The sequence below is a fragment of the Sinohyriopsis cumingii genome, unplaced genomic scaffold (assembly GCF_028554795.1).
Source record: "Sinohyriopsis cumingii isolate HCF-2022 unplaced genomic scaffold, ASM2855479v2 utg000356l, whole genome shotgun sequence".
NCBI lineage: Eukaryota > Metazoa > Mollusca > Bivalvia > Unionida > Unionidae > Sinohyriopsis > Sinohyriopsis cumingii.
In genome coordinates, this window is record NW_028315891.1 from 215819 (window position 1) to 243739 (window position 27921).

The 27921-nt window shown below is 34.8% G+C and overlaps 1 protein-coding gene across 3 annotated transcripts; it reads right to left on the reverse strand.

Annotated features, from left to right (window-relative positions):
* Positions 1-426: 426 nt before the first annotated feature.
* LOC149774279 (uncharacterized) lies at positions 427-26131 on the reverse strand. 3 transcript variants are annotated; one of them, XM_089945513.1, is made up of 3 exons: positions 26042-26131; positions 18311-18448; positions 427-11393 (listed from the first exon to the last, which is right to left on the reverse strand). In XM_089945513.1, the coding sequence occupies exons 1-3, from the start codon at positions 26043-26045 to the stop codon at positions 9391-9393; spliced, it is 2145 nt and encodes a 714-aa protein (XP_089801639.1). In that variant the 5' UTR covers positions 26046-26131; the 3' UTR covers positions 427-9390. The 3 variants fall into 3 exon arrangements, with proteins under 3 accessions (XP_089801639.1, XP_089801640.1, XP_089801641.1); XM_089945514.1 differs by having other exon boundaries at positions 25893-26131; XM_089945515.1 differs by lacking the exons at positions 18311-18448; positions 26042-26131 and adding an exon at positions 13146-13342.
* Between the last annotated feature and the right edge of the window lie 1790 nt (positions 26132-27921).

The following is a 27921-nucleotide window of genomic DNA, read 5'->3' on the forward strand; positions in this document are numbered from 1 at the left end:
ATCTCAACAGAAGACTGCCCCATATATCTGTCATCAAAAGTAACAATTTTTGTGATCAGTGTCATTCTCAAGAGCTCTCACTGCAGTAGCTTTTTACTGTACAAGCTGGATGCAAATCGGGGATTTATCGTTCAATAGGACCAACGTTTTGATTCCAACAAGCCTTGTCAGTTACTAGTGGATTAACAATATCCATTTCTCCAGTTAGGTCATTGCCTAGTTGTAAAAGAATACCCTCTATAGGTAAAGAATTTATTGCTCCAACAGTCACGGGTCTTGATTTTAGGTCTAATGCTAAATAAGCATAATGGAGAGGAATATTAACAAGGCTGCACTCTACTCACTGAACAAGAACATTCTGACTAGAATTTGACTTTTCAGACAAAGGCAAAGTAATTGCTAACAAAAGACTCAGAGAAGCTCATGTGTTCTTCAATATTTTAATAGGGATAGGCTTGGCAAAATCACTAATACACGATAAAGAATGAATGTTTCATGCATCTCCAAAAAAGAAGCAAACAGTGTTTGACCCAACAAATGTATTGCTTTCAATACAAGAACATGACACTGACCTCTTAAATATATGAGCATTTGGAATAGCTGTCATTATTATGCTGCTTATTTTTCAATCTGAAACAATAAGAGATATGATCTTTCTTTTTATAATAAGTGCATATAGGAAGAGATAATGATTTCTGATCAGTCGTATTGGATGTTTGATTTCTAATAGCTGTGCCAGCTTAAAATTTGGAAGTACTTTTATGAGACTACAATGATTTTTGTTTTACCATAAAAATGCCGAGAGGAAGTCTTACTGACAAATAAAATCTTCAGAGTCCAGGAATAATCATCAGCTATACGAGCATCTTTTTACAAAGTTTTCACTTTTTTTGCTCATCAAGATAGGTCTGACATCACTATGGATACACTTCTTGAACTCCTCAATTAATATGAGCTGTCTGAAGTTATTGTAATCTTTATCAACTGCTTTGGTTGAGCACCACCCATCAGATAGTTATTTTTCCCCAGCAATATCAACATGGGTTTTTTCGGTTTCTTTTGAAAAATTCCTAAGCCATTGCTCATATGCCTCAGGTACCAACTCTTAGCCCTTTAAGATATACATTCCTTAACCATATCATAATCAGCACTTTGTTGTCCTGACAGTGAAGTGAAGACTTCAAGAGTTCTGCCAATAAGTACACTTTGCAATAATGAAGTCCAAATGCTCTCTCGACTATTTTAATGTTTTTAGCAATTTGTTTTTCAAAATGAAGAAAGCACTTATCTACTTCTTTTTCTCCTGAAAATGAAATACTAATCTTTCTGGTGAAATCAAAACCTGAAATTGTGTGTAAAGGGGAGAGTGATCTGCTAGCCAGTTCTAATATTTTAATCTATATTGTATTTTCCTTTCTTTTCTCTACATCTGCAGTTGTATTCCCCCCCGCATTTGAATTTCATTCACCTTTCATCTTGCTGACTCGGCATTTCCTTTATTTCCGTCACAAGCTTAAGTCTTCTTAATTCCATCTGGTTATTAGCTGTAATTCTTTTAATGTCTTATCAAAACCTGAGACAGATTTACTAATCAAACCCAAAGCACTAATATAAAAATTTCCTGTCTTGCCAATTACTAAATTAAAATATTCTTTTTTTTTTTGCATTGCTGAAGACCAGTTTGCTTCAAAAAGCTCAAGCAACTCATCCTTTGTCATAGACTCTAATCCATAATGGGTAGGATCTGAAACAAAGTTCTCAACATTAGTTGACATTGTGAATGCTTGCTGGTTTCATGAAAGATTTCTCAAATATGTGAATCTTTATCAAGGACAATGAAAATTCTAATACCAAACTCAATTTACATTTTAAAGACAATTTTTAATATCTCTGAAATGTTTTAAAGAAATTTAGATCCTCAACAAGCCCCCAATTTCTGTTATAACTCTAGGGTTTAAATTAAGTATCAGAAAGAAGTGAAACCAACAATTTAAGTAAAACTGTATTTCTCTACAATACAGAGAGAAAATTCAAATGAAACAGTATTGTGAATTAAATCCCAAATAATCCTAAATGTCTTAACACAAGTCCATAAGTATAGCGTGTTTGGAATGAATTGCAAGAGTCTTGAATGTTCTGATGCAATCAAAAACATCTTTGAATGATTTCACAATAATTCCAAAGTAACGTGTTAATGCAAAGTCAGTGAGCACTTTGTAATTCCAATGAAATTTTAAACAAATAATTCCTCTCGAATCTGAACACACTGCAAAGGATTCCCGCATCCTGGTCTTAAAACAGGAATGAATTATTTGTTTACCAAGTCCTTATATATACATATTCTCACTTGACCTACACGAGTCATTCTAATGGAAAATTCTAATCAAATTGTAAACAAGTCTGTTTCTAGAATATTATAAAATCATAGACAACCAATTTTTATAGCATACAATCAAGGACAATAATTAGCCATGTATGTGTGTGTGATTTGAATTTTAACATAGCTTTTAGAAAAATTTCAGTCATATCGCTATGATGTCTGCAGTGTGGCAGATTATAGTGATGTCTTGCACTGGAGTATAATGCTGCAGACATGTAGCATCATGTCCCACCTAGTCACATTATCCTGACACTAGGCTGACTAGTCCCAACAGAAACCTCTTATTGATAAGCACCATTTTTATAAGTCTTTGGTATGACCCAGCCTTGGACTGAACCCGTGACATTCCACATCCAAGGCGGATGCTCTAACCATTTAGGCCACCGGAGTGGTCAATTAGCCAAGCAAACATCCTGTTTACATTATCTAACTTACAATCATGGACAACAATTAAGCACATAATTTAAATGAAATATACAGAACAGTATATAATGTGTAGGATTATGCTTGTATGAAATGTATACCAGCATGCTTTATGCAATGTATACCATTATGTTTATATGGAATTTATAGCATTATGACTGAATATAATGTATACCTTAAGTTCATATGGAATGCATGGCATTCTGCTTGCATGCATTCTATATACCATTATGCTTACTGTAATAACTAAGTCTTGGGACACTACAAGTCTTAAGACACCCTTATTATTTAAAAAGTAATTTTTTATGACCTATAAATGTTGGGACAAAATTATAGCAATTTTTTCACGTCCTATAAGTCTTATGACACGTTCAGCATTTTATTCCTACAATTGATCATTCAATATATTTTCTGGATCATAACCAAATTTTTAAAAAATGACCATAGTTGTTCAGGGGCTATTGTCATGAAATATTACATGAAAATGTTATAAATTGATAGAATTTGTTTGAAAATTCAGTAAATATATATAATTTTCCTCTCTGTCCCTATTATTTCCACCCAATTCAAATATGTATATGACTCATGACAAGAGCATTAGTGGGTTGCTGTAAGCATTTACAACTGTAACCTACATATATTTCTTCAGTTTATTATTGTTTGTTTAAGCATTATTGCATTAGAATATTGTACCAATGTACCATAATTACATTTTTATTTTGCCTTGAAAATGTAAATACCTAACTCATAAAAAATGTACTCCTAGATGACAAGAACCAACAACAATAGCATTTGGTTCAATGATCGCATTTAGTTAACATGTTTACACCATGGTGTCACTGCATGTACATTGAAGATTTTAACTTGCGCTGAATGAAGTACATGCCTTAGATTCAAATTAAAGGTACAGCAGCGCTAAATTTGAATAATACCACCAAAATACAATAAAGATGTTTCTGAAGTAATGCTTTGAAAATAATCATAATACCTTAAAAACTGAAGTTTGCTTTGACGTAAGCAACGATCAATAAGGACATGTTTACTTGGCTACAGTAAATGTTCAAATAAAATGGAGAGAGTGAGAATGCATTGTGGTAAAATAATAAAAGCACAAAAGAATACCAACCTAGAGCATTTTTCATACTGGCACTGTATGCACAATAGATAATTCAGAGAACACTATCACAGTTCAGAGGGATTACTATCAGATGTAGCTTGCTTTGTTAAGCGACCATCAATTAGTACATGTTTACTTGGCTACGGTAATCATGTTAATAATAAGGAGAGTGAGAGAATATGCATTACTAGTATATAAAAAAAGCACTAATACCAACTAGAATAGTTTTAATATTGGTAATGCATGCACAATCGATAATTCAGAGAACACTATCACAGTTCAATTAAAATTATTTTTACTTTCAAAACAGTTCACATTAACTATTTTCTATGTTCTCAAAAGTTACATAGAGCTCTTAATTTGGCAAGCACCTGGCCCAAATCCTCATAATCAAATCCATCAAACTCTACATACTCCTCATCGCCACTATCAAATGTTGGCTCAAGATAACTGGAACACACAAGGTGATCCTCGCAGCCATTCCTATGGTTGCTAATGCCACAAAATTTAAATGAATTTTTAATGAGGTCTGCTTTCCCTTCAATGATTTTAATGCATCATTAATCCAGTTTGTTTATCAGCTGCTTTGCATCGTCGATGTGCAGTCCTCCTCCTTTGCTAGCTTTTCAGCTGCGTTCCTAATAAAGTAGGTCCAGTGTTTTGCATGTTCCAGCCCTCACAAGTCTATTAATGGAAACATCCAAAATGGCTGGAGTTTTGAAGTACATCCCATTAGAATGACAGCAGGGACATTTCCCTTTCTTAGCACCTTCTTTGCTGGATCAACTTTCTCCATGCACTATTACATGAATCTGTACTCATTTGTATAACATGGAATGCAAAACTCCCAATAGTGGTATCTCAAGTCCCAGATCCAAAAGCCTGGGCAGCCAATGCTCTTTTCATAGACTGAAATGATATTGAAGCATACACTTTACCCTCAAAACCTCCAATCCCAAAGAACCTGAAAAAAATTAGGGAATCAACGTGCTGCCTTATCCTGATTTCTCCCCATCAGGTGGGAAAATCATGGTTAAATGACTTGGCAAACCTGGCAACAAAAAAAACCCCAACCCTACCTGCTCCAACAACCCTGATGGCATGTATTCATCTATATGCAGATGTATGAAACCTGCAAAAAAGATCTCAGGGGCAAAGATTTCTCAGAACTGGTGGTGGAAAGAATCACTTTGGCTAGAATGATAGCCACTTTGAAAGCACAAGGGTGAAGCAATAAGTTTTCTCATAGTTGTTTGTGCAGAAACATTTAATTCCAATTTATGTTAGTTATTCCATTTTAAACCCTTTTTCCTGTGCCATTTTGAGTTAAAGAAGTTGGCATCCATCACTATCAATAGTTACTGTTCAACGATTTCACACATTTTGGCATCACAGAGGGGTGGGTATATAACACAACAAAGACTTCTCTGATTTCTGGCAAGTTCTAACCTATCACAACCAAAAGGTCACTGGCTTTTGTGTCCCAGATGGAGTTTACCATGGGTTCTGATATGGTTGAATAATAAAGTCCTGTTGTAACTGCTATGTGGAACATTGTTGGTCTATCTTATAAAACCTGCTTCCCATTTCCTACAACTGGCAAGATCAGTGAAATACATAACTTGTCTGTCGATCTAAACAACTGTTCTATTGTGATTCTTTTTTTTCATTGGTGATCGCCCCTGCTTTCACTGCAATCAGTCATTTGTGCATAACCCAGGGATCGTCCTGGGCTTCGCCAATGTCGCAAATTGCGATTTTTTTTCCTTATTGGCGACAAAAATATCCCATCTGGCGATTTTTTTGGCGACAGACTTTTTGGTTATTTAATTTGTACATACAATCATGGATTTGGACTGGATAAATTAAAAGGGAGAATGAAAGGAAGCCACAAACTTGACTAAGCAATGCATTGGAATCAATCTGTTACACAAACAATCCTTTGTTCATATTGACAACCCCATCTTTACCATGCATTGTTACATCATAATCTGCTTATGCTGACATCTGGGCTGAGTACTGTATGCTGTGATACAGTCAATCATGCTACCAAACTATACCTACAACTGACCAACTTCTGAAGATGCGAATAGAACAGATACAATTAATTGAATGGCTAATCTTTCTGTTGTTTTTTTGTTGTTGTTGACATATACCAATACAATAGTTTTGCTGAACCTTCATAGAAAACTGATAACCTTTGAGGTACCGACTACTGCGTATAAATACAAAGCAAATGGAAAAAATCTCAATCACAATTATATCTGTCGCCAGCGCAGCATTTTACTCATTGATCTTTTCCTTTTGCCATCAATCCGTGTTACAGCTGCAGAGACTTAAACTCCGCAACAAGAAATAGCAAAAAAAAAAACAGTTTTGCATAATTAATAATAATTATTTATTTCTCAAAATACAGGAGTGAAAGAATCCCTAAAATTGGGTGTGAATTTATGCTTATATACGGTCCAATATTGCCAGGTGTTGACTCGTGTAAGTTTCATTCGTGGGAATGGAGATCCTATTTTGCTTGTTGAGAAAATTTATACAGCATTCAGTGATCATTCTTGGGATTTAGGAAGCAATTCGCTACAAGCTTTGTGAAGCTAGCCATAAAAGGGGGGTGAAAAATTAGACTTTGAAACTGCATTCAACAAGTGGGCAGCCCTAAAATCGCGACGGATCTTCATGTAACACTTTGTAACATTTTGTTAATGCTTGTTGTAATTAAAGTATTAACTAATCCATCTTTTGTAATTTTCATTGCCTGTTACATTAATAGACTAAATTAACACTTGGAAAAATGTACACTACTTTTTTTGGCGACACGTTTTGAAAATTGGCGACAAAATATTGAGGTTGGCAATTTTTTTTGCGACAGCTTTTTAAAAGCCAGGACCATCCCTGCATAACCTATGTTGTAGTTAAGCCTTTCACTTTAGCAATCTGATTAAATTCAGATCTCCACTGTCCTGGGTGAAGATCTGACAGTGACCACTTAGGAGTCATTTTCTGGTGACCTCTGAGTTAGCCAATGGAAATGCAGCTTTCAGAAATCTGAAAGTGAATCAAACTGATACACACTGATGCTCTTCAGCTATACTGCTCAGTTACCCAAATGCAAGGATACGACTTCATCTGATTGGCTGATAAAATTAGTGATTCTGGTAATAACATAGGTCACCAGAACATGACCTCTAAGCGGTCACTGTCTGATTGTAGGACAGTGGAGATCTGATTTTAATCAGACTTTTCACCTTAAAGTCATCTAAAGAACCCACTAAGGACCCTGAAGTGGTACATGACATGAGTCACTGCAAAGAAGGAGATATTATCTACATTTTTGAAAGATGGAAAGGTTGATATCTTCTTTCAGGCTTAATTATTCTGGATCCTATTTGGTTATTTGTTTTGATTTTAGAGAACTTACCCAAGATCAAATCCATGTTAATGTGGCATTTTACCCAATGAGGTAAGGGCAATCACCATGAGCATATGATCTGAGCATTACTGTTCCACCAAATTCACCAGGATGAGGGCCCTCAGTTAGCTGCATCTGGTTATGGACCCTGTTTATGTAAGGGGTTAACTCCCTTCACCTCTTACCTATTCTCCTAAGGTATAGTGAATGGATAACAGATTTGAAGAGAAAAAAACACATTTATGTAGTAAAACATTTTTCTCATAATACTTACCCAATTATATTATATGGACTCAAATCTTCCCCCATTTTATCCTACTGGCAGAGCATGCTTTCGGCTCCAGAAGTAGCTTAAGTAAAGGTGGGATTTGGCACCATCCCTATAGCCATGCTGAGATACTCTCATATGTCTGCCACCTATGTGGGGAAACAACTTGACATGGGGAGAGCTGGTTTTGCATTGTAGTGTGCTCATACTCCTAAAGTACCATGACAGGGTAAGTATCATGGGGAAAAAAAACATATTTTATTCCAAAAATTGGCATCTACATAAAAGGTGAGACAAAATGTTCCACAGAACAATTATTGTAGATTAGAGTCATTTCAGAACAAAGGTATGGGTGTTGCACTGAGAACTTTCTTTTTAAAAACCAACAATGAAATTCTAATTGATCTTGTCAACATAAAATAGTGCTGGGAATCAAATGAAATTTAAAAAGTGATGACTGGTTCTAATGAACCAAATATCTATTTTTTTAATTGGTTAGAGATATTTTCCATACTTTTTATGGAAAATGTCATCTTTGCAGAAAATATTGATTTGTGTCCTGGAATTCACAGGACAATCACAATCACCTGCTTATCTTTTAAAAACTCCAACTGGCTGAAATTGGTGATCAATAACCAATAAGAATGTGTGTCTGAAAGGGTGCATTATTGATCTAAAACATGTTGGGTGGTGATGCACATAAAACATTAAAATCAATTTAAGGTGAAAGTAGACAATTTTCTGGCAAAGAAACCTTGAATCATCTAAAATCATTTATTTAAAGTCATAACATAATGCTTGGTCTTTTGGCTATTTCGACCATTCTTTGATTTTTTGAATCAACCAACACCAATAACGTAAAACACTTAAAACAGACTGATTACACACCACCTCAGTGCTTCCAACTCTCTGCTGTTTCATCCTTAAATGGCCCTTATATTCAAACCAATGTACTGGTAACATAACAAGAAAAACAAGTGCACACCATTAGAATGCGTCATTCTTCCAGTAATCAGTGTGATGTTTTTTGGTACAGTTTGCAAATGATTTGTCTTATTTCCATAAATTCTACCTAACGCTGTTATCATGGAAAAAGGTCATACAGATTTTCTGAAGATAAGAAAATATATTGTGAAGCTTGGGCTTCCAAAATCTTTTAAGCTGCCACTCATCTTGATGTGCTCAAGAGCATGACGTGGCTGTAATTTTATTTTAGTTAATGAAATGCTTGTCCTTCATCATCCACCACTTGGTAGGCATATGGATTTCTTAGGTAAACATACAAGTTTTGCATATGAAAATGAATTTCATAGATCCACACCAGATAGAATGAACTCTTTGCACACCCAAATGTATCCCTTAAACTTTCACACATAACCTCAAACCTTGATAATGACTTCTGAGAAGCACACCATAAGAGTAATAAGGAATATAAATATACAACATAGTTGCAAGTCTTGAAAACTTTTGTCCCACAGAGCTTCAAACATTTTCAGTTCTCTACTTGTCCTGCATGGCAGGTGACTTGTCTACATCAATTTTGATCATCCTTCACTGTAAGTAACACTGAATTGGCTTAGTCTGCCATATGTCTAATTAGACAAGCATCTACAAAATTTTACTTGCCCGCCCTCAGCTAGCACTCATAAATACCAGTGTACAAGCAGAATGTTTTACCCTGAGTTACCCTTATTCAAAACATGAAGATTATATTACCCAGGCGGTAGGAGGGCCAAGATATTATGAGACTACTACTCATAGCTCCTATCCAAGATCTGTAACTGTCACTTACTTAAATGAATCTTCATGTGTTTGTCTAAATTACCTTTCTGAGTACATCTGTACTCACATGTTGGGCATTTATAGGGTTTAACCCCTGAATGAATCATTTGATGCTCACGCAGCGATTTTGTACAGTAAAACCCTTTACCACAAGTCTCACATTGATATCTTCTGTCATTTTGATGACGTCTAACATGATAGTTTAATCTAGTTTTTGTTTTGAACCCTTTGCTACATATGTCACATATGAAGGCAAGAGCTTCATCATGCACAACTTTATGATTCTTCAGATTCTGTTTTGACTTAAAACTTTTTCCACAAGTGGGACAAGTAAAGGGTCGCTCAGTGGAATGAACAAATTTTCTGTGCCAATCTAGGTAGCCTTTGTTACAGAGTTTGACACCACATATATCACATATATGTATTTCATCAGAGTGTATTGCAAGCTTGTGTTGTTTCAAATTAAAGGGCGCCATGAACCGAGCACCACAAACTTCACATACCCAAGGCCGTTCTCCAGTATGATTTCGGATATGAACTTTTAATTTGTATTCAAACTTGTATGCTTTGTTACATACCTCACACTTGTAAGGCCGATTATCCATGTGATACCTTCTATGTACCATAAACGATGCATAATCCTTAGAAATGTATCTTTTCCCACAGAATTCACAATGAAACACACACTTGCCATCTCTCTTATGCCTTCTGAATTTTCCTGCCAACTTGAAACTTTCCTTGCAGTCCTCACAAAAAATGCGCCCTTTTTCCATTTTAGATTTTCCATTATTTTCAACATTGGAATTGGATTCTGTAGGAAATGGGAAATCGTTCAAGCTGTCTGTAACTGTATGCCCAGTATGAATCTGTTCTAAACCCATCACTGTTCTTTCTTCAGAAATTTCTGAAATACTAACCTCATGCCCTGAAGAGTTTTCCAAAGTCATGCTTTCAACATGTTTGTTGCTCTCTGATTTAGTTTTTCCTGAATTCCCTGTATTTGTATGACTCACTACATTCTGCTTTAACTCCATCTCTATTCTATCCTGAGAAATTTCTTTTAAATGTTTTCTATGGTCAGATTTTTCTAAGATCATTTTTTCACACCTATTGCTGTGATCTGATAAACAATGTTTCAAAACCTTGTCCTTCATTTTCCTTGTGAAGCCTTTCCCCATTTTTCTTCCTACCTCTGTCTCTTTACTTACTGGAGGAATTGTTCTCTGTCGTTTGAAAGTTTCTCCCTTGCCTTGGTTTTCTAATGTCCCTCTGTCCTCCTTTTTTTGTTCTAAAACTCTACTCTTCTTCTGATAAACCCTCCGCAACTTTTTTTCCCGACTGAAAGCAGAGTCTCTCTGAAATTTGTCAGAATACTGGGCTACTGTTACTGAAGTTGGGGTTAGGAACGCATCAGGGGCAACATTCACCTGTGGTTGTTCAGAGGAAATATCCTGAAAACTACCATAAAGATGCGTTTCAGGTTGGGTTGAATCCAGGTCATCACCATCTTGTTTTACCTGGATTTCAAAAGATAACTTCTCATGATCATCTCCCACATTTTTGTCCTTAATTCTGTCACAGTTAGAGGAAACTTGTGCATGTGACCTTGTTGCATTAACCTGCTGACATTTTAAATCTGACACTCCCTCATGAAAAGTGGAATTATCAACTCTAACTTCATCAAATGCTTTTGACTGGTTACCACATATAACATTATGTAAAGATGATGAATCATGAAACATCTTAGCTACTTCATCATCACCCTTATTTTGTGAGAGCATTTTCTTTGCAATATTTTTAAAATCTGATTCATTTCTGTCACAGGTACTTTGGTCCTCTGATTCTAGACTGCCTCTTTGGTATATGCAGCATGTGTCATTTGCAGTTTTTTTGCAATTACGTCCTAAAGTTTGGCTAAATGAAGACAATTCCATACTGCTTTCCATGGACCCATTGTGGGAAGAGTCTAATCTGTTTCTGGGACATACTAAATCACTCCCAGCTTCTGAAGAAAAAAATATACTTCATATAAATTATGGACAGAAAGATTTTATTACATAATAAAACCATTAAAAACTAGGAGTAAAATACATACATCCACAAATTACCATGTTTTGTCCTAACCCTTAAATTGGTGGCCCTGGATCCAACTTTCTAGTGGGCATCGATACACCCTGTGGTCAATATTGATTCCTTATCTAAATTCATCTTGTCATGCCCATTTAGAATGTTATGTGCACACTCTTTTGGAGTGGGGATAATCCCTGCTGTCTCTGTTCCAGTGCACACATCAGTGGAGTCATTCAAGACACCATCTACAATGTTTTGATGCTTCAGTCAATGAGTATACACAGTATGCATGACTTACAAGCACGTTTATGTAAATCCAATCCTTCTCCCTTAGCCCCCCACCCATTCTAAAACTGTTGTGTACCTTCACAGTCCATATCTAGTAATATCCCAAGATTAGATGGCTCAATTTTGAAAGAGCAGCAACTGTAAACATTAATTATCATGAAAATAAATTCAAATTAAAGAGATCTTGACAACTAAATGTTGGCTCCATATCAAACAAATCGTTTTGTAATTTCATAATCACATTTGTAGAATTTAACTTATAACTTGAACAATATAGCCAATATTGTACTTATGTGTTGTTACACCACATACATCCATCCATACATACATATATACTGTGACTAGAATAAATGACAGAACATTTTTAAAAAAACACATTCTTTTCTATGATATAATATTTAAAGTACCATAATAAAAGCCAGAAATTAATTTTGTTTTTATTTTTTATTTATTCAATTTTCTCAAAATCAGCTTCAGAAGCTACTAACACTGTTCACTCTGAAAAAAGAGTGAAAAAAGTTTTCACAGTAAAAGTCAAAGGCTCTGAGAAAACTGTGGAGTGATAGCCAGTATTAAAACCATAATTCACATATCGCCGAGTGCCTTGAGTAATAAATACAGCTGATGTAAAAACCTACAGTCCACTCATATACTCATTGCTACTATTTATATTCACAAAGTTGGTGCTGCAGCCGAGGATCTAGGAAGAAAGAATGACCGAGATGCAATAAGCTGTACACATAAATATATTTTTATATGCAGTTGCCAGGGTAACATAACAGCCAACTACTACTTCATAGTAGCAAGCTAGAGAGACAGCCAATAATAATTCTTGATCTGTTTTAGACCTGGTTAGCAGAATGTAAAACCTAGCTGATGCCTACCAGAATATGGTGGTTTTGTTTTTCTGCCACCTCTACACATGCCAACCCCATGAAAGGCATAAGCTTAATTATTGCTATTATAAGTGGCAAAAGGGTATAATTTGGGTGTAAAAACTGTAATCAATATATGGCAGAATTACAATTTACAGCAAGTATGAATAAGATATATTGTTACAACTAACGCAGTTCTGCAACTGGTCAAAATTCTTGTCACACAAGACGCAATCCATAGGCATTAGAATCAGAATACAAACACAATATATACTGAAAAAATATTTATATTCAGCACTCACTTTAAGTACCGTATTTAACATTATGTTGGGACACGAGAAATTAATTATTTTGTTTCCTGTCCCAGAACTTATGATTAAACATTTTTTCACTTTGGTCATACATCCCAAGACTTAAGAAATGAAACAAATTTGTATTGCATTTGTGCTCACCCACCCCACTACACACTGCAATAAAATAGAAAAATAAAATGCTCAATTGATAATAAAAAGAAAGAAACTAACCTTGTGTTGTTATCATTTGTTCCTTTTTTTAAACATGAGCATTAAAGAATAAAATATATCCATGAAATCCGTATAAGTAGCATAGGCTTCCATACTGTAGCGTGCATCAATTATGTCCGATAACACATGCCACATTGTTCATTGACGTGAACATTGAGAAACAAATTGTGCGTGGCTGTGTTCAAAGGTTTGATCATGTTATCCGACTGAAAACTGGATCCAACAAAATTGCAAACAAGAGGGAAATAATCAACCGATATCCTGAAGACGCCATTCACGCATAACACAGTGTTAGGTGCAAAATAATCAAGATTAAATTATATCCAGGTCTACTGTATGATAGTACCTCGCAAATAAAAATCATGATTTGAAAACACATTCACTTGAGTGTAGGTGACAATCTTTTCACCAGCTCGGGTTACAAACGTATCCTTACTATTTACCCGCAGACATCAATGCTCCTTTGTATTAATTGTAACTACAGATGCCAAGTACATAGAAGCCCTGGTGGTGAATAAACATGACTGGCAGCGAGCAGTTAACTCCTTCTTTGAACCTACCGACAGGACATCAAAGACAAAAGGTTATTTGTACTACAAAGCAAGCTGATCTCAGAAGCCAACTTTGGTCACTTTTTGTTCTAAATGATATCAATACAAAGGTTATTTTATTGCAAAGCAAGCCGACATCAGAAGCCGACTATGGATTCTTTGAAGTGAGACGATTTTTGTTTGTTTTTGGAATATACGAAGACGGCCGAGACAATAAAACAAACTTTGGTTCCTTTTCACCGGTATTCATGGGAATTTTGAAAATAAATTGAAACAATGGAACAAATTTTAAATTGACACAATATAATGCTTCATGCATGGAAGTCAATGACCCAGCATTGCCCAGAATATTTGGAGAATATAAAATCATGTGATGAATTCGTGAAAGCCAGAAAAGAAGCAAATGATTTCACAAACGAGAGTGAAATAATCAACCAATATATTGAAGACAACTGCCATTCATGCTTGACACGGTGTTAGGTGAAAAATTGCCAAGACTGAATTATATCCAGGTCTATTGTATGAAAGTATCTCGCATATAAAAATCATTATTTGAAACACATTCACTTGAGTACAAGTGACAATCTTTTTGCCAGCACGGGTTACAAAAGTATCATTACTATTTACCCACAGACATCAGTCCTCCTTTGCATTAATTATTACTACAGATGCCAAGCACATAGAAGCCCTGGTGGTGAATAAACACAACTGGTAACCAGCAGTAAACTTCTCTGAACTTAGTGACAAGATATCAAAGACAAAGAGTATTTTTATTACAAAGCAAGCCGACCACTGAAGTCGGAATTTTTCTTATAGGATATTAATACAAAGCAAGCTGACCTCGGAAGTCGACTATGGATTCTTTTAAGTGTACTGATATTTTTATTTTTTACTTTTGAATATACAAAGACAGCCAAGATATGGATGCTAACTTTAGTTCCTTTTCACAAGTATACACGGAAATTTTTAAAATAAATTGAATGGAACAGTTTATAAAGTGACACAATACTGTGCTTTGTGCAGGAACATCGATGACCCAGCATCACCCAGAAGATCTGGAGAAAAAAAATCATGTGATGAATCTGTGAAGGCCCGAAGAGAAACTGATCATTTCTCTGACAATATTATCATTAACATGGATGAAACTATGATTGCATTCCTGGAAGGACTGACGACAAGATGGGGGTCAAAAGTGAGAGAATTAGCAAGACTAGTGCAGATTTTAAAAAAATCTGACTTTTGTCCTTGCAGTTTCTGCTTCAGGTGATGTGTTGCCACTGACAATTTTTCATGGTATGAAAAAGCGAAAAAAATATTCATGTACCAAAAGAATGGATCGTACGTGTGCAGAAGGGTTGTGTTGATGAGATGCTGCTGCAGTGGATTAAAGAGTTTTATCTCAAGTACAGAGTTTTATATTTTTAAAATAAAATTTCAGTTGGAGAGCATTTTCCAACATGTAATTTTCGAAATGATTTAAAAGGAGTCCCATAACTTACAACTCGAAAAAAACGATTGTCCCAGAACATACAGTGCACAAAAAATTACTTTTAAAATTAATTTATGGTGTCCCAACAAACACGGCGTCACAAATTATACGGTAAATATGGTAGTCTACATGTATAACTTTCACTGAATGATTGTGATCTGGAATACTGTTGTTGTAGTTGTAGGGTTTAACGCCATTTTTCAGCACAAGATAGGCTATACATGGCAGCCAGTACAACTGGTGAAGGAAGAACCCTAGAAAACCTCTGGAAGAACCACTGACCCACGAGAAGCTACCGGCAAGCTTTCTAACGTAACCACGCGAGCCGAGCCTGAGACTAGTAACAACGCAGGCAGGTGAGATGGCAGTGAACTGAAACAGTGAGTGCTTTAGACCGCTCAGCCACTCGGGACCCCCTAGAATAATGTAATGATCAGTCATGGTGCTCAGAGTGCTGTAATAAATTATTCTCGTATTCTTTTAAAATTTGTAAAGCAGTGTTGATCTGTCATTTTTCTTAAGTGACATATTTTGAAGTTTGAAAAGATCCATCTGCTCTAACATTTTCCTCTTAAAAACTAGCACCATTTTCTTTGAAAGTATAGAATGGGTCACTAACTTGCTAGCTTATCAATAAAATTAATCCGTGAGGCAAAGTTCACACAAGAAACCCATCTGTTTTCTTAGAAATGGGTCAAATATCGTTGCCATAAACATCAAATAAGTAAAGTACACTTATGCAGCAGTCACCTTTTTAAGAATACTCTCAAATTTATACAACTGGAATTAAAGAGATGATAATAAAAATCACAAAAACAACACTTTATTGCTTTATTTTTATTTTATTTTTTATTGGATGAAAGAAGCCTAATACATATACAGTCTAGTGTAAGATGTAATTGATGAAGAAAAACGTAATGATCACACCAAAAGGGTAATGGCTGGCATGTATTCAACACCTTATTTGCTGAGATTAAGTTACCAAAATTGTTGGAAATGTTGATCTATACCAACAGTTTAATCTGGCAGGTTACACAGTACAGTAAATTTGAAACGCAACTGCTACACGAGACCACTTGTCTTGGGATACAGGGCTGATCAAATACCATAGCCCAACATCTGGGATTACACATCCTGTTATATTACAGCAAGTGGCCACTGGTACCGCATGTACTCATTTATAAGTCAAGTCCAACTGCAAACTGTACAAACCCATATCTGCCATCACATAACGGGCCAGCAGTTCTGGATCAGTGCAGTTTGTAAGGTGCAATCAGCAGAACAAGCAACACAGATCCTGATCTGCCAGCACATAATGTGACAGCAGATCAGGGTCACTGTTATTTGCAGTTGGAATTGACTAATAAGTGAGTATAGATGGTAACTGTTGAATGTGTGCAAGTTCTATTACTGCTTGATTGCATATTGGGCTAAGTGGCCAAATTTATCAGCCAATCAAAACTCTTCAAACAAATTCAACAGGATTAATTAGCAGTGCTTTAAACAACCTATTAGTAAGTTGTTATATTGCATTTACCTAACAGATACCCATCACCCTTGAATATCAATCAACGAGTCAGTGCAATGAAATTAATGAAAGGCTCTTTATCAATAAGTGTACAGTTCCTTTATGAACTGCTTAGATGACCACATGATTCTTTAGTTCTTAAACTGATTATACAGAGGACTGACTTCAATATGTGGCACTGCATGTGAAGATAACAAATTATGCTAAAGAAGCAGTCACTGTTTGCATCTGAACAATAAAATGTACATTATGATCACTTTAGTACAAGTAGTTGTCAAATGAGGTGCTTGGATAAAAAGAGTTGACTAGATTAGTTTTGCAATGAAGGTCATCAAGAGGACTCAAAGAAGGAAAATTCACATGAAAAGTGAAAGGATAAAATGTAAGACTGCCAATGAGTCCAAGGTAACTAGTTCTCCAAAGTGATAGAAGCCAGACTATGTGGCAGCAAAAAAATGACACAGGCATTTTCAGTCACATTATGTTGATAATTATCCATAGCTTGAATTCACTGAGCCTGATGGAAAGATGTTTTGCAGTTATTGCAAACAATATCCCTAAATGGCAAAGGTTGAAAATTCTGCCTGTGCATTTGTTGGTGGAACTGACAAATTTAGGATCTAATCAAGCAAGCCTCATGACAATTTTTGGACCTCATAAAGCCTAAGCCACACATTACATGCTCGACATTATCCAGAAAATCTCTGAATTTAGAATTGCTAACACTCTAAGAGGAAGGTCATTTTAAAACTATTAGAGAATTAAATGCAAAACAAATAAAATGGCAGCCTACACACTAGCCCAGTATGGAAAACCGTTTTCTAAAATGAAAACGATACATGCACTTAAACATGTTGCTAATTACAAGAACACACTCAAGGTAAGGGACTTTGTTCTGTCAATTTATCAAGTCTTGAAAAAATCTAGGGAAAGTCTTCTAGTAAATTCTGTTCCATTCTTGCTGATGGAAGTACTGATACTATGAGATATGCTAGCAAGAAATAGTGTATATAAGATACCATGACATCAACAAAAACAAAAATGTAAGCCCTTTCAAGAAATAAATATGCTGTACATTATTTCTTTCGTGTTTTTTTCAAGTTGATTAAAATAAATACATCCTGTTGAACCAAGGCAAGAGATTAAAATTTTGGGACAAGTGAAAATGCAGGTGGGACAAGCAAATTTTCTGAAACCACTTGTCTTGAACAATAGGTTGAGAAAGAAAATTTGATCAGCCATCATAAACCATATTCTTAATGCATGGATTGACTGATTAAATAGCAGTATGACTTGTCATTAGATACTACTTGTCTTGAGTGACAAAGCTTTTGGCAGAGTGGATTATCTTTCCAGACAAGTTCTACTGTATAATTTAAGAGTGGGTTGTCTTTCCAAACAGAGTCGTCTTTCCAGACAGGTTCTACTGTATAATTAAAGCAACATAAAATTCAAAATACAGCAAATCTGTCTGAATGTCACCTATGTTTAGTAAATAATCTTTCAGACAGTCCATTATAAGTCCCTTTTTTCTGAAAAATTAACAGAAAAAGTATTTAAAAATATTCACTTTTACAAGGTGCCTCATTCCAATTACCTTTATTAGCATTCTTTGTAAACTTCATCCTGCTGTATATCCAGTCCTGCTGCTTGAACAAAGCTTGGATTGCATTCTCTTGCTCCAGTGTAACGTACAGTAAGATCAAGTAGGATTCCATCTTGTATTCCACATGCACTGAAATTAATATATTTATAAATCAACACCAGGCAAATGGATATCCACAGTACATATACAGAACTTGCTATAATATTTTGAAGATGGAAGCCCAGAGCTACATTTCTCTAAAATAATGACAGTGCAATATATTCAAACTGAAGACCAAATTTGAAAAGTTAAAGTCTAGGACCAGAGAATGGAGATCCTGTAAGCAAACTCTTGTTACAGAAACTTTTTCCTATCATAAAATAATCTAAAAGATATTTTGTTTTGACCATGAAATGATTTTGCTACAGATGCTTAAAGGGAAATCACTGTACTAGCTCTGTTCTATTGAATTGATTTATTTCAACATCACTTCCTTTCATTGGAATGACCAACTGACTATGATTTTGAAATTTATTTTGGTCAAAATTCATTTCTGCAACATTTTCATTATTTCAGACTTCAGAATATTGGTTTAAAAATAGCCCTGGTTTTTGCAAGACATCTGGTGGCCAAATCAATCAATTATTAATCAATCACTGATAGGTTATCAGAAACTGATCGTTGATCATGAAATTTCTTCCAATATCCAACAAAAACGTATACTATCCTCTCATGGCAAGTTTTCTTCATCATTAAAGCTGTGAATGCAAGACAAAAACCATAGTATCCAATCTGTCCAAATCATTAGCCAAATCTAAGGTGTGTCTGAAGTAATTTAAATCGAACCACCTATATCTCAATAAATGGGACCAGTGACTCTTCAAAAGTCAATTGTGCTCCTTAACCCTGAAGTATCAGCATGAGATTTTTTATAAAGCAAGTTTATGTGCTATTGTAAATCTGTCTTCTGTTTCTGTCCTGCTTACTCTGAACAATCAAGTTTGATTATTAATGGAAAACCCAAGCCTGGCAATGGTAAAAAGACATTGTTCATTTCTATGCAAAATCAAACTATGAAAACAAGAACAAATTTAAAATCAAAAGATTTTTTAAAATACTAATTATAGAAACTGTTTGATCATACAGGTGATAATTTACTGATTTCCTGCAAAATTCACAGGTTTTAATTAGGATTCCCAGTTTTTGCATAATTCTCTTTTTTTCCCCATAAGAATATTTTTTCATATTTTTAAAATAGAGAAGCACACTAGATTGTGCATGTAGAAAGTTGAAGTGTTCAATTACTGAGCAAGTCTCAGGTATGATTCAAACTAAAAAATCATTAATGATCTCTTACTACCATAAATCCCATCCTTGCAAACCTTCCTCATACTATTTCCCTTCGTGGTCTATTTCTGTGCATTTCTAATATGCAACTGAACCAACTGAAATGTTATGTTATTATACCCTGAAAACACGTCCACATCCTTGTGTCTGGCTTTTATTCCTACAATATAAAGATATCATAAAAAAGTCTAGTTGGACCAAAGCAATTAAATTTTAATATAATTGCAGTTGCATCAGTTGATAAATGAAGGGTAGATTTCCATCGGTCAGAACAAAGTCATGTGATCAGACCCAATTGCATTTATTTTGTATAAACTGTAAGGAGAACTACTTTATACTAAGTTCTATAAAAAGAGACATGTGCAAAGTAACGTAAACATTGAATTGGAAGGCATGAAATGAATGCCTTTAAAATGAACTAAAAATAGTGGGTTTATATTCTATTTAGAAAACTAAATAAATTGATTTGACAGAATCAGATAACACATCTTTGCTGTTTTTCTCAAAATAAATATTTCTTTCTTGGACAAGATTTTTAAAAAAAAAGCTGGCAAACTTTAAGTCTGCCAAGAACATTATTTTGGGCTACAGCACTTTTACTGCAGCTCGTTATAAATGAATTTAAAACTATAGGAACATGCTACATAACCCAGTTTGTGCTTGAAGCAGTACGTCACACTCAAACAACACAATTACGCCAAAAAGGAGGTTTGTTATTGCAGTGCTCTAGGTCGGGTTACTAGAAACAACGAAATACACTGAAAAACCGAAATACACCGAAATACACGTGTTTACATGTTCTCTCTGTATATATCGGTTTCCACACACAAATTATTGTTTTTGTTTGAATAATAATATAAAGCAAAATAAAATATGATTTATGTGATTTTGATACGAATTATTTACTTTTTTCCTATTTATAGCTCAATTCATGTAATGATAACACTCGGTCGTACTTGATTCGACAGACCTGATTCATGGCGAATCATAGTTATACATACACAGAGTGAAAGGGAAAAGTATTGATGTATCAAAAGTATTTGCCGACGTTATTTTATATATTTACTATAACTTTTAATGATATAGTTTTTGACAAATAAATAACATTTAATTTTTGTTTAAAAGGTTTCCAAATATTTGGCATATATTTACTGGTTATGATGATATGACAGTTGATTGTAAGGTCGTTAAGAAAGTATTCTTCTTGGAAATATGTGAACAGGGAATAGTAATACATGTTTGAATATAAGAAAAAGCAAAATAATTTAATTTTATATGAATTATTTATTCTTTACTTGATATGACATATATATGATAAACGGCAAATTGAAATACATACACAAAGTGAAAGTGAAATGTAACAAAGTACAAAAAGTGTATACGATATTATATATGCAAGAGTGAGATTAACAGTGATCGTAACAAGCCACGACATATGATGATAGACAAAGACAACTCTGGTAAGCATTTTTGTAAAACACATGTATTATTCATTATTTGGCAGAATTTAATATTTACGTTTAATTACACACATAATGTATCAGGTTTCAGTGAATGCATAATTTGAGCACGCAGATGAATTAATCAATCCAGTAGTATTCAGGATTATGTTCCTCTTGAAAATCAAACAACAAGTCATGCTGCACAAGACAAGGTAAAATAAACCAAACCGAAAACCATAAAATATAGCACATTATGACGAAATCTCTGGTTCATGTTTAGATTTTTCAGCTGCAATCGTCACAGTTCGTACATTAATTTTTCGTTTCCTTTGTCCAGGTTTTCGTCCATTAGTCCTTTGTGCAACAACAGTTGTCTGACCGTCCGTCGAAATCATGTATTTTGTGTCTATGTCGATGTGGCATCTGAAGCATTTTAACAAAGTTAATGCATTGTTGCTCTGTCATTTTTATCCAGTCTGTTTTTCTCAACTCAAATTGTTTATGACTGTCGGCAAGCCAGAATTCTCCAGTGCATACTAGAGCACTCCTCAGATTTCTGAATTGTCTGGTTACTAATTCATGTGTTAGTTGTACAAGTTCTGTCAGTCTTTTCTTCTTCCAGTCAACTATCTGTTTTAGAACGTGGTTCATGGACTCACAATTATTATTTTCCACATGCAGTCTATCTAATAGATTCTTAATGGATTATTGACTTTTAGTTTGATATTTGTCTTTAGTTTTTTCCGAAAGTAATTAAGAAATTTTCCTGAAATTCCAGCACAATGATTTTCTAACACTTCACATATATCGTCAAAGCAAATACTGTCATTGGCGTCAACTAGTCCGTCTTTCCCAAAAATTTGTTTCAAGATATTGTTGCGGTCAGTCACGGTAACCGCATCATCTGTCAATATATGTCTAACGTTCTCTTGTAAATGGCGTGTGCACAGAATGTGTGTTGCTTCGGGCAGAACTGCCATAATGCCTTTGACTAGAGCCTTCTCATCATCACTTCCAATTACAAGGCTCTTAAGATTCGAATCAATATGTTTTACTTTCAGATGATGGAAAAAATGACTTTAAGTTTCAAAATTGCTACTGTCGAGAATGAAGAGCGGTCCAAGAAAGATTGGTGGTTCGCCTGTTCCGACTCGTTTTACCATAAGTTGCTTGTAACATGTTACCGTCACATGCATTTTACACAGCATGAAAGTTTTGTCAATGCCAAGGACAGTCTGCCCAGAGCAACAAAGATTCTTAATGTCTGTTATCTGTTCGTCTGTGTACAAAATGACACAAGGGGGTTTAGCGCTGGTCCAGATAACTGATCTTACAAAAGGGTTATTTTCTGTTACCAAATTTTCGAAATGTCAGATTTGGTTAGCATTATTGTTGGAGTGACTGGGAGCTTTTCTGTCCTTTGATTTTTGATATTTTTTTTGTTATAAATTTGTTGAAGTCCTGACAGTTGGGACAGTTCACCATATTTGGAAGTAAGTTTATTTAATATTTGATGCGTTTTCATTTTTCCAGTCATTTCTATAATCTCATCTAAAACAAGGTCAGGAGTCTGCAAATACTCTGTCATCTGTCGCAAGTTTCCATGCAGCGTTAACCCAGGAAATTTCCCTACATATTCAACCAGTGACAAATTACTTGCCAGACCCCCCTCCCCATGCCATGTGACCCTCTTTTTGTACATATTGTCCTTTTTTAACTGAGTATAGTACCTGTGGATCATAACAACTTGATCTTTGCCAGGTTGCGGATCAAAAGGTCAATACTTAAGTTTTCCGCTGGACTTGTCTTTTTAAACAATACTTCCATTTTTTTTAAAAATCATGGTCAGATTACCGTTGTTAGACAGCAAATAGTAGGATTTTGGGGATGCACCAGCAGATGTATCCCATATACCACAGTCGGCTGAAAAAGAACTTTTGCCATTATTTGACCTCTTTTCGAGGTTTTTCGCATTATTCACAATCAAATATATACATTTTCTTTCAAACCACATGGAATGCATTCTACACTAGATTCTGATTTTAACAAAAATTCCACTGTTTTTCCCCCGTGTCAAGAAAATGACACTGGTCTAATTTGCCTTTTTCTGGATGTTTGTATGTGTCATTTCATCTTTTATCTCTTTGTGTATGTCAGTTATGTCGTCGATTATATCAGAATGTGACTCATTATTAACGTATTTTGCCGTCATGTCAGAATTAACAGAAATAACATTCACTGAGTCATCTAATGAGTCATCTACTAAGTCATCGACATTTAGAACGACCATATGCTCCTTGTTTTCATGCACAAAGTGATTGGGTTTAAACCCGTTTGTTCTTTCTGGGACAGACACTCGAGTCCACATTATGCATGCTGCGGGAGATGCAGACTGGTTCACTGCCCTTCCAACAACCTTACGATTAAAAGGTTCTGATGCAAACTCGGCTTGTAACTGTGGCGGATAATAAGAACGAATGGATTTGGAGATGCTGGCACTTAGTGCATAAATGTGCGTCATTTCAGAGTAGGAACCAGCCTCAATAGCGTCTTTCACAAGCTTTGAATAGTCGCTAACAACAATGCGATTATTACAGATCAAATCTACAAAACTGTTGGACTTTTCATCATATAAATAGGATTCAATATCAGTTCTATTGCAGTTCGTAGTCGCAGAAGTTCGTGAAAGTTTTCTGAACCAGTCGGTGCTCTAGAAACTGCTCTGTATAAACAGCTACCATCACCACAAACTGACATTGGTACAAGTTCCCATAAAATTGCTGGATTATACATTTTTAAAATTTCCATAGAAACTGCATCTTTCTCTCCAATGGCAGCCATGTACTCTGATTCTGGAATCAAAATCCCGTAGGTGATGAGAAGCTTACTTTCTGACTTTGCAGCATAGGTCAGGGCATTCATTTTCTTCAATGGAAAGCTGTCTGCAGCCTGGAAATATATTTTTACAGTGTCATTTAAATATAAGTGAAATTCTTGTTTGCTTTATCTTATAACTTAGGTATGCATAGCCACATCCACTATCAAAATCGGGGCTGTTTCTTTAATGTGCTCGACATTGTTATCTTAGTTTGAATAAAAAATGGGATCACAGGGAAGACAATAAAGGGTGTGCAGTCAATTAAAAATGAATAATAGAATGTGTGCAGGACACATCGAGAAAAGTAGATTAAAGCATTAAGTATGACCAGAGGGCAAAATGGCCAGATATAGGTTAGGTACGTATAGTTTAAATCATTTATTTTAAGAAACTTTGTCAATTGCAATTACAAACGGGGATTTAGTAGAAAACATGAGCATATTAGAGTACTCTCTCCCCAAATAGTAAGAGCAAATATAAACAAAGAATAGGAACTATATAAATATGTGACTTAAATCAATACATTCAATATTTTAGTCTTCTCGCAAAGTTTTGCGTAGACAATAATAACATTAAGTAATTTCTTTTTTTGACTGAAGTACGCTTTGAAATAAGTAAGTCAATCAATTCAAAAGAATATAACATTAATAATGTATTGAATGGACAGAATATATAGATGGATACATAGAGAAATACAGGAAAAGTATGTAATTGTCACAAATATGTACATTCAACGAGAAAAGCGGCACAAATAGAATCTTATTTAATTCTCTGAATATCAAGATCAAAATATTTATTTGAAGAATAATAACGATAAACAAAAGTCATTCATCAAGGTATCTATTTATCTATCTATAGTGAGAATATAGATTTGTATTACCTTTGTAAGGCTTGTCCAGCATCATATACATCTCCACTGAAAGAACACGTAGTGCAAAGAAACTCCAAGTAATCGCAAGACCATGATCTCAAGTCTTTTGCACTCATTGGAATACAATCACTGTGGACCCATTGTCGGCAATTTGTGCATTGCAAAGCGTCAGTTTTACATTCACTGGAACAAATAACACATGGATATTGATCCATCCTTGTTGCGTATGTTTGTGTATGTGATAATATCAATACTGAATAACGCTTTTATATCAAAACATTTACTTCTCAGTTATGAAATGTGTGCATAATCAAAGTCGGGCATGATTTCTTTAGTTGCACAATTAACGAATAATGACAACGTTGAACAAAAGGGTGCCTTTTCTTTAATGTGCGTGACATCTGGCTTTGAGTAAAAAATGGGTTCAAAGGGATGACAATAAAGTGTGTGCAGTCAATTTGAAAATGAATTAAGCAATTTAAAAGATGAATTAAGCCGACTTTCACTGCCCGTTCCGAATTAAGCGACTTACAAAAAAAGATTGTTTTCTTAACTTGAATAAGAAATTAGATCAAAGGGAGAACAATAAATGTGTGTGCAGTGCAGTCAATTAGAACATTAATTAAGCGACTTGAAACAATATGAATTAAGCCGAATTACACCGTCCGTTCCGGAGATTAGATTCGTTCCGGAACGATCAGTCGTCATCATACCACCTCCATTCCGGAACGATCAACCTGTCCAATAAAGTACGACCAACTGACGCGTGCTACGACTAGGAAAAAGTAAATAATTCGTATTAAAATCATATAAATCATATTTTATTTTGCTTTATATTATTAAATAATAATTTGTGTGTGGAAACCGATATATACAGAGAGAACAGGTAAATACATGTGTATTTCGGTTTTTCAGTGTATTTCGGTGTTTTTAGTAACCGCTCTAGGTCCGTTTCAGAATGGGTCAAAGGAATAATTCGAGTAACTTCTGTCACTCATTATGATGTTTTCTCCCTTCAGGCTAGTGCTCTTGCAACGTTAAGCTTGTGTCAGCTACCTGTAATAAGGATGACTTACAGCTGGCTCTTTCCTTTTTGGCTAAAGACTTGCTAACATGATTAAAGTGTCCGTCGACATTACATCCATTGCATAAATAAATTGACTTATTCACAGTTAGCTAATTCCAAGCTCTACTAGTCTTCTTACCCATGTGCACAAAATAAAAATAAAAATCAGACGACAATTTGTAAATTCTTCGTCTTTTTCGTTCTATATTGCAAGTTTCAAGCCTTTATCGTTAAAGAGTATCCGGAAATGTTGGTGATAAAAATGCGGACGTTAACGAATGCGGACTTTGACTGGCGCGCAGATTGTTCAATAAAATATATCGTCGCCAGTCACTGGTAAAAAAAAAATTCGCTAAACGAATTTCAAGTTAAAACAAAGGTCGCAACGACACAGGTGTATTCCATCTTTTTTTTAACCATTAAATGATCTTTGAAATGATTATTATATATACTATAAATGATCAAGTATACTGTCATATTTATATATGATTTATCTACTTTAAATCTGTAGATAATTATTGTTAAAAACTGACTTTTATTGAAAAAGGTTTTTAAGTGAAACAATCACCCTTTTCATAAAACTTTTCCTTGTACAAATAAGTCACAGCATTAACGTTATGAATGGGCACTGATGTACCACTCACTGAATGACATTCAATTGTCATGGTTGGGCATGATAAGACACATTTTTGCTCTCTGAAATAATTCCTTTCTAGCTTTTCTTCTCAAATGTAAGATATTGTTTCATAAGAAAATATATTTCACTAATATGCATCACTGCAAATGTATCATGAAAATTTGAGCAAATAATGACGAAATCTTCATGAAAGTGATTGCTTTTGTGCACAAGAGTGTCTTAAATTTACTGGCTGAAATTGTCAAAATTGAAGTGTTTCCTTTCAAAAAAAAATTCTAACATGTCCTCTGTTACAAAACAACCACCAATCTTTATGAAACTGTTACATTTCTTATATATAAACTGTTTTTTTTTATTCTTAAGAATTGTTTTTTTGTAAAGAAATAATCAGTTTTTTCAATTAACTATTTACATAAATTGTCAAGGAAAAGCAAATATTTTCCTTGGATGCGGGAGGTCATGGGTTTGATCCCAGGCCGAGTCATACCAAAGACTTACAAAAATGGTACTAACAGCTTCTTCGCTTGATGCTCAGCATTACAAGGTTAGTATTAGGACTGGTCGGCCTGGTGTCAGGATAATGTAACTGGGTGGGACATCATGCTACATGTCTGCGACATGATGCCCCAATGCTAAACATCACTATAAACTGCCCCACTGCAGACATCGTAGCGATATGACTGAAATTTTTTTAAAGCTACGTTAAAAATCCAAATTATACACACACACACATACAAATATTTCAGTACAAATATTACATCAAGTTTGAAAATCACATCATCAACATAGAAATACTTCAAATCGAGCTGATAAAAACGAGATTGTTATTATTTTGAAATCAGTATTTCTAAGGTCTACTTCAGAACCTATTATAATTGTCCAGCCCCAGATGCCAAATTTTACTGGGTTAAGTCAGGGGCATTGGGTGTGGCAGTCTGTATTGCAAACATAGAATGCATCAGTAGTAACCTTCATGAAACTTGAAGTTTTACATGCAGTCCACTGTCTAATTCCTATGCATAAGTAGTTAACCTGTTGTACGTTCATTATTATGGAAAGTTTGCCACCCACTTAATAAATGTTACTTCCAACTACACATATCAATAGGGCCTTGTTTTTTGGTTAGGATGTATAAAGCATTGAAAAACTTGACAATAACTAAATACAAATACTTGTGTAAATGAAACACAAAATATGTAGGTCACAGTGACCTTCTCTGGTTGTAAGGATATCAATTATCGACTTTCATGACCTGAACATGAACTCCCAAAAAATTAACACAAAATTTCAACAAAGTCACTGATGCATGCAACATAGATAAAGTAAAACATTTGTTGCAAAAGGAGGAATAACTTGCCAAGATGCAATTCCGCTCACTAGGT